Below are 8,897 nucleotides of genomic sequence, written 5' to 3'. Positions count from 1 at the left end.
TTTTGTCGTTTGAGTCCAAAAGAACCACACTTTGGTTCTGATAGGGACTTGGGGGAAGGGGGTGAAGAAAGTAACATAAAAAATTATTTTCCTAAAAAATATTTTCTACTCTCTAACGAAATACTAGAAAATATTTTCTGAAAAAAAAAATCCACTCACTAACCAAACAAGGAAAAATAAGTGATAAAACCACTCATTTTCCATGAAAAACATTTTCCTTCGTACCAAACACACCCTAAATGCAAAAAGAATTTAACTTGCAAATTAAAGCCGCCGATTATTACATCTAAATCTTATAACAAACAATGTTAATCAATGGGTGAAAAAGGGTAAAGAGGACTTTGTCCACAATATACAACCTATTTCTTTCAACATATTTCCATTCTGTAAATAGTTATTCCAGAACTAATGGTCACTAACCTACTGCCAAAACTTGTACTCAACTCATGCTAATGAGCAGATTCAAGGAGCTCGCGCAACATGTTCTGCTTCTCAAAAACTCGCGCAATTATTGTTGAACATTAGTTGTCTTCCGATGCTTCTGACTCGTCCCCTGTTGAAAGACAAATATTCAACAGATAAAAAATGTGTTTCACATTTGGTGTTATATAGAGGAAAAGGATACTGAAAGTAAAGTTGCCAAACAGACCGTTGGGTGTCAAGCACAAGATAGCATGTAACTAGTGGCGAAGCTATAAATTCTAACAAGGGGATCGAAAATATGCAAGAATGTTATACCTAGAATTCAATCTTGCTATCTAAATCAATTTTTGAACAATCTTTGTCGTTACACTAAAAGCTTCCTTTGTCTAAATGTTCACCAATTTATAAAACAACTACTATGTCTTAGTCCCAAACAAGTTGAGATCAGCTATATGAATCCTCACTAACTATGTTTCTCCATTTAAGCTCAAGCCATGTCATATCATACCTATTCACCAATTTATATATACACCAACAAAAGGGATTTATTGAACCCCGTTTGGACCACGTAATTGTGCCTTTTCATGTAAACTACTCTAATTGTTTAATGTTATTGTGGTCTGTGCATAATATCTAACTCTCAAGAATCATGAAGTGACAACATTAAGGCATATTAGTTGCAGCAGTTGTAACATAGATCAGAGGACTCATTACACATACAACTTTATTCAAATATTCCAGAGCATAAAATCTAGCGGACAAGAAGAGAAAGAAATCCGAAAAGAATAAAGTCATTATATTGCTTTCATAATAAGCAGATGAGAGATATAAGTGTTACCAAATAGTGATTTGATTGTCGGCTTCTTAGGCTTGGTATTTGTCTTCTTCAGTTCAACTGTTAAAACAAAAAAGAGACATCAAAGGCAATGAGTTCAGAGATCAATGCCCGTAAATGTCAGTCAACGCTTATTAAGGGGTTATAATAGAGAAACATGTCAAACGTCTAGAGATTAACGGACACAACCCTCGAAAAAGAAATAAAAGAAGACAGAAGTAAGGCAACCAATTGTGTCCTTTCTGCTCGTGATGGCATCATTGAATGAAGAACAACCACTACGGACATAATTTATGTTCAACTAGCCTAAATCCTAATCCTTCAACATTTTAGTACTCAAAGACTTCAGCTTTAATCTACGTACTTTAGGCTTGGCTGGAAAATACTGGCAAAAGAAAGAATAAAAGCAGAAAATAGCTACAATTGGAAATTAATAAATGAGGTTAGACTATTTAAATATTGGGACATTAAGCTTGATATTTTTCCGCTTTTGTAAGAGTAGTATGGCCGATTGAAAATGCGTACAGAGAGGGACAGATAGAGAAAGTACCCATTCCAGGTACTTGATAATCATTCACGACTTTGAAATTTTTGTACGTGTATCCGACAAAGTTGATGTCCTTAGACGAGAGCATCTGCATGCAGGGTAAGAATAAGATAGATAGGTCATACAAGAAAATGCGGAAACCCAAATTATACAAAGTATGAAAGGAACAACAATAGGAAAAAACGAAGACTTAGAACGCAAAAGAAAACTAATCAAATACAAGAACAAGAACAAGTTCCAAATGCATAATGTGAATAACTCATTCTGAAACTTCAGTAAGCAATTATGTATGTATGCATGGTTATGACAAACACTTTTTTTAAACAATGTCATATTCATCACTGTGCCCGATGTACATGTCCAAAAATTACCAAAATTGCTAGTAGTAGGTAGGTGAATTTAGAATCAAACTACATGCCCCCATGATTATGAGAGTGAATACCTTTCTCCATGGACCAGATCTCGATCCACTCTGAGAATGAGATTCAGACTGCAGAGCAAACAAAAAAAATTCAAAAGGCAGTAAAATATTTAAAAATAATAATTTAAGAGAACAAGGGATATTCCAACCAACAAGGGTTGTAGTGGAGTGGTAAGTGAGTTGCCTTTGTTGGAGTGCTTTTACCCACCCCCCACCCCTCCTCCCAAAATGTGGGACTTTCTGGTGCAAATCCAGATTAGTGGGGTCTCCAACACGAGTACCAGACACCAGGTAGGAAACCAACAAAAAGGGGGACATTCCGCCAAGGCTTTGGTCTAGTGGTAAGAGCGTAGCAAATGATGTGCAGGTTAGGCGCAACGGGTTTGAACCCTGCCGCAGACAAAAGTCTGGTATTTAAGTGGAGAAGGGTAGAGGAGTGGGCACATTATCCACTTAGGTCCTAACCGTGCGCCACTGCCCCTTGGGGATTTCTCGGTTATCAAAAGAAAGAAAGAAAGAAAGAAAGAAAGAAAGAACAAGGGACAGGGATACCTCCTCAAACTTCTCAAAATTTTGGGTGTCCAACTCATCATTAACTTCAGGAATGAAGGCAGCTTCCATCTGATAGATTCTATCCCAATCAATCCCTTTAAACCATGAGTGGACCTGAGATGGAAAAGGAAAATGGAGAAAAGAAAAAGAAATCACCAGGTTACGGTTGCAGTTAATCCCTAGACCGGCTACAGGACATAGCATAGGACACACCATACAACACCTTTATTTCATCTGCGCCGTTGGAACCAAGTCTCTCGGTGACATTACAAAGAAGTCTGCTTATAATATCTTTCGCTTCTGGAGATAGCTTTGCTTCTTCAGGAAACTTTAAATGATTTTTCCAGTTTACTATCTGCATGTACAAAAGGTAAATTCCTGAGATGATAAAATTCCATGGGAGCTTTCATATAGTATTTTGTGAAAGGAGAAACTGTTTGAAGAATCAATAGAATTTATTAGGGCATCCAGAAAGCCAAAAAGGGAAAAAAAATGAAGGAATGTATACAGGTAGTCATAATTGATCACCTTCCTACATGTTGACATGGGATCATCAGAATAAAAAGGTGGATAACCGACAAGCATTTCATACATAATAGCACCGAGGGACCACCTGCAGAATAAAACCAAATTTACAGCAAATTGATGCGGAAAGGAGAAACATATAAAGTGTATCAACTAGAATCCACCCCTCCCTAAGACAGTTCCCTTAAAAAGATAACATAAAGGGAAGAGAAAATGAGAAAAGGACGAGAGGGAAGAGAAGGGGTGGGGCTGAGCAGGGAAAGAACCACTTGAAATTGCACATGGAGCTACTCCTTTGAAAAACATACAATCAATGTTTCCCCAAATTTACGAAAACCAAAAAATGTGCATTCAAACTCCTCATTATTTAATACAGAAGTGTACTAACCAGTCACATTCCATGCCATAACCTTTCTTCAGCAGGACCTCAGGAGCAATATAGTCTGGTGTGCCCACTGTGGAATAGGCCTGGATTTCCCAAACACGGACAATTAAATAAACAAGGGGAACAACTTCAATAAACACTTATAAAAATCACATAAAGAATGTTGCTTCTAAGGTCAACAATTTAAACAGTACATGATACTCCCTCCGTCCCAATTTATATGACGGTGTTTGACTGGGCATAGAGTTTAAGAAAGAAAGGCATATTTTTGAAACTTATGGTCTAAAATGAGCCATAGATATTTATATGGTTATAAATCATCTCATTAAGGGTAAAATGGGGGCATTTAAAAGTTAAAATTGTTACTAAATATAGAAAGGTATCATTCTTTTTGGGACTGACCAAAAAGGAAAGAGTGTCACAGGGACAGAGGGAGTAGTAATGATTGTTTCATCTTCATCACCAACGAGGGAATGACATAAAGTAGAGTCCCCTAAATATTATAAGAAATGGGAAAAGAAGTACGACGAATGGGAATACCCACATGGTAAAGAAACTTACAAGCATCCTCCTATTTTTTTGCCAGTGTTCTAGCTGCTCTTGCTGAGTGCGTTTGGGAGCAGGAGGGCTATCACTCCTGGAACCTCCGTTGGCACTATCGCCGGCTGAGAAATCCTTCTCTTCCAGGGTACTACAGTCTAATGGCTTACATAATCCAAAATCTGATAGTTTTAAATGACCATATCTATCGAGTAGCAGGTTATCAGGCTTAATGTCTCTGCAACAAATAAAAGGTGGCTGCACAAAGTTAAGAGTGTTTAATTGTGTTATCAAAGACGAAAAGCTAAAAAAAGCTCTATGGTCCATTGGGGCTTTAAGCGCGCAAATAAAGTGTGGGCTTTAATGAAGAAAGGTGCAAATGGAGAAAAAGAACATACATGTATGTATATATAGTCCAAGACTAATAATTATAAGCATGAATAACAAAATATATGGACAAAAAAATTGAATTTTTTTTGATAAAGTGAAATATCAATTGTTTAGTGTCGCCTCTTCAGGATTAAGCTCATTGGCAAGGAAAAGTATGCCTTAGAGCCTTGATAAATACACTGAAGCGCCAGTTAAGCGAGGGAAGCGCTCAACATGTTTTATGCCTCGCTTCCAGGCTTAAGCGTACTTTAAGCGTGTCTTTGACAACAGTGTTTAAAGAAGTCCAGAGCCAACATAAAAGAAGATCATAACAAACTACATCGCTGTATCAAATCAAGTCACAACCTATGTATGTAGTTATGTTTATGGATAGATTCAATTGCCAAAACAGTCTCGGCAACATAAAATCTAGCTTCGTCTTCTGTTAATATATCCTTCCTCATGAGCAGTGTCATCATATCTCCACCAGGTAGATATTCCATAACAAGATAAAGGTAGTCGTCATCTTGGAAAGAATAATACAGTTTGACGATGCAATCACTGTCAACTTCCGCGAGAAGATTCCTTTCCGCTTTTACATGCTCAACCTAAAATACGAAAAGCTAAGGACCAGTAAATATAGTTGTCGAATCAATTGTAGCATTTTGATGACCATAATCGTGTACCTGTCCTCTACGAAGCATTTCTGATTTCTTAAGCTTTTTCATTGCATATACCTGACCAGTTGTTTTCTCCCTACAAATTCTGACCTGTAATAACAGAGAAACCAATCATGCAGATTGGCTTTTTTTCCGACAAAGAACTAGCTTTAAGTACCATTAATAATTATGACATTAACAACATAGTTAACCTATGAATATTAATACCGCAAACCACAAATATACCCTCGATAGTAACTGCAGGAAATTAGTACCATAAACCACAAATAGAGATTACACTGTCATAAAATATTAGCACAAACTAATTTCTGGATACTTATGCCTTAAAATATTCACACAAGGAGCAATAAAATGCAATTCATCATCTATATTTTCTCAGAGCAATGGGAAATAAGGAACTGTAAAAAGTGTGGTTGTAAATTTATGTGGCGGTGTTTGATGCGGCAAAAAGTGTAACAAATAAAGGAAGATTTTTGAAGCGTGTGGTCTAGAACAAACCATAGATATTTGTGTGGTTGTAAATTAATCCCTAAAGGGTAAAGTAGGAATTCTAAAGATAAATTATTTATAAATAAGGAAATGTGACATTATTTTGGGACTGACTAAAAAGGATAGAGTGTCACATAAATTGGGACGGAGGGAGTACTAGTTACATAAGAAATTTTAACTTCCAAATACAGAGTAAAGGCAAAAAGAAAGGCTGTGGAGAACAGAAAATTGCACCAGTAACAGAACAAATAAACAGGAACTTGATTGTTTTTTGTAGAAATATTACCTCTCCAAAAGCACCCTTTCCAATCATCGTTAATAACTCAAAATCATCAGCTCCCATTTTATGCCTCTGGAGTCGCATGTATTCAGTTTCCTTCTTTTCTAAGAATTTCAGTAGGTTATTTTGATCTTCCTCTGAGACGTCAGCATCTGCCAGCTTCTTTTCTAGTAAAATTCGACTACAGGATAAAAGAGAAAAAGGAAACGAGATAGAATTTAAAGCAGTGTAGATGACAGAAAAGTTGAGAAATATCAAGTTATAACTCTTAAACAAAGCAAAATAGTAAAAGTCACTCTTGTAATAATATAATGAGGCTAACCAAAGACAAAAGTGTCCGACCAACCTCTATGAAGAAAAAGAAAAGAGGCGATAAAGAATGTCAATGTCTTGCTTATCAAAAATAAAAATAACTGTCGACGACTTGAAACAGTGGATACTGATTCAGCATACTGATTGAACCTCTCCATCTATGGAGGAACATGTCTCTAATGAAACTAAGGAACAAAGTAATGTTTGCACAAAGACTAATAGGTCTAGTAACAAGGAAATAACAAAACTAGCATCAATGTCGTACCGCTCCCTTCTCTCCTGCAAATTTTTCATCTGCTCTCTGTAATGTTTCTCAATGTATTGCTTTGCTGCAGCGACTCTCTGCTTTGTTATATTGGAAGCCTCTTCAGCCGACACTGGCTTGCCATCTTCTCTTCCACTAGCCATTGGATCCTTCTTTGTTGACGACAATTTTTGGAACCAACCTCTTGCTGAATCCATTCACATATCCTCAGCACATGAAGCAAAGCATAAAGAATCCTCAAACCACATACTCGTTGTAATCCGACTTAAACTCATACCCGAAAGTTGAAAACCTATTAACAAAACATCAAGGCATCAATTTAATGCAGAACATATCAAAGTCATCTGCTCTTGACAATAATAACAGTAGTTAAATCCAACTTTTGTCTGGTTTTCCACTAAAATCAAGATTTCAATTTTAAACCATCATAATTACCAAAAACACATATAGGAATCAATTCAATGCAGAACAAATAAAGTAATCTGTTTTTGACATTAACACTAGTTAAATCCAACTTTTGTTTGGTTTTTCCGCCAAAATTAAGATTTCATTTTGAACCATCATAGTTGCCAAAAACACACATAGGAATCGATTCAATGCAGAACATATCAAAGTCATTTGCTACTACTGATAAGAAAATGGACCTTGGGTCTAACTCAACCTCAAAATTTAGCTAGCTCAAAATCATAAAAGGAGACAACTCATTTCATCAACCATTGTGGTAAAATCTAACAGCTCCTTTTATTTGGTTTTCCACCAAAATCATGATATTACCAAAAATAGAATAATGAGCAATAATAAGGGCCCGTTTGGCCATAAAAAAATCACTCTTATCGGAATCAGTGTTTGGCCATGAAAATTCAAATTTACTTAGAAGTTGAATTTTGTATTTTTTCGGAAATTTGAAAAACTCCAAAAAACTGTTTTTCAAATTTTTCTCTTTCAAATCACTCATAAAAATTCAAAAGCAGCTCCAAATTGTATTCATGTCCAAATACAACTCTAATTTTCAAATACCATTTTCGCTTGATTTTTGTTTTTACCTTTTTCCAGAATTTCACAATTCTTATCTCCAAACACCCACTAAGTCTTTTCTCATAAAGATGTATAAAATATGATTATTAAAGTAGCAGATCCAATCCTTTTATGAGTACTGATGCAATTTTCTTCAAAGATCAAAATTTTATTTCAAATTAAAACAAACCCAACAAGGAAATAAAGCATCTTGCAAAACTCGCATTCATTTCTGATGATTTCTTGAGATTATGAGCACATGCAAATTTGGCAAACTCCCATATTAACATTTATTTCACACATTAAAACAAATGAAGAATTCATGTAACATAAATTGTATAATAAACTTGCCCACATGATTTTAATAAAACCAAATGCAAAAGAATATGAAAAAACAAAACACCCAAAAAATAATAATACAGACCCACTTACTGAAAAATCTTGGTGAAGAAGAAGATGAGATTAACAGTAATCAGATTGCATAAAAGGGTGTACAATTATATATAATGAATATGAATATGAATATGAATATGGACAAATAGAAAAAGAGATATGAAGGTGAATAAAATCTTTGTGTTATGTACAGAGTAGTAATTTTTCTCTTTCTTTTGTTTTAATTTTGTTTTTTAAGTTGAAGTTAAAAATGGGGCAGAAGAAGAAGAGACAGTTAAGCGGCAGTTTCGCTGGTTAGAAGTGACTTTTGGAAGATATTGGATCAGCTCCCTCCGCTTCCCTTTTTATTGTATTTTTTTTAACCAACTATTATAGTATTTTAATTTAATATAGTAAGTTATTTGCTTTATTAAATTACTAGATTAAGTTTATTACATATAGTTACATGTTATTACAGGTTTTGTTTATTTAATAGTATAAAATAACTTTATATTGCCACTTACCAGCGTATTGAAATTAAACTCGTTTTATAACTTGCATGTAAATTCACGAGCGTGGAACTAAGTCATTCCCCGTAATTGAGGATAAAATAGAGACCTTTCGATAAAGGATGTTTTGTATTTTTTAGTGGGCTTACTATGTGAAAATTCAAGGTGACCGTCTAAAAATCTATAAGTCATTACATACACTAGATCACAGTTTAATATTTTGTGAGCAAACTGATAATTATATGAAGTGGAGTAATAATTTTTCAAGGGCTATATTTGTACGGCTTTTCAAAATATAGACAAAATCTAAACAGTAATCTAAAAATGGGACATTTATATAAATCAATCAAATCCGAATTAGTCAAGCAAATAAAATTTA

The 8,897-nt window shown here is 34.9% G+C and overlaps 1 protein-coding gene across 2 annotated transcripts; it reads right to left on the bottom strand.

Moving 5' to 3' along the window:
- Positions 1-240: 240 nt before the first annotated feature.
- LOC107758951 (serine/threonine-protein kinase 38-like) lies at positions 241-8,263 on the bottom strand. 2 transcript variants are annotated; one of them, XM_075233703.1, is made up of 14 exons: positions 8,062-8,247; positions 6,624-6,915; positions 6,053-6,227; positions 5,284-5,367; positions 4,964-5,205; positions 4,250-4,466; positions 3,692-3,771; positions 3,307-3,391; positions 3,002-3,133; positions 2,779-2,892; positions 2,248-2,295; positions 1,809-1,893; positions 1,262-1,318; positions 241-553 (listed from the first exon to the last, which is right to left on the bottom strand). In XM_075233703.1, the coding sequence occupies exons 2-14, from the start codon at positions 6,818-6,820 to the stop codon at positions 522-524; spliced, it is 1,548 nt and encodes a 515-aa protein (XP_075089804.1). In that variant the 5' UTR covers positions 6,821-6,915; positions 8,062-8,247; the 3' UTR covers positions 241-521.
- Positions 8,264-8,897: the final 634 nt, after the last annotated feature.

This window comes from Nicotiana tabacum, chromosome 17, assembly GCF_000715075.1.
Source record: "Nicotiana tabacum cultivar K326 chromosome 17, ASM71507v2, whole genome shotgun sequence".
In the NCBI taxonomy this organism is placed as follows: domain Eukaryota; kingdom Viridiplantae; phylum Streptophyta; class Magnoliopsida; order Solanales; family Solanaceae; genus Nicotiana; species Nicotiana tabacum.
The sequence above is the reverse complement of the archived record's forward strand: the minus strand, read 5'-3'. Positions and strand labels throughout refer to the sequence as shown.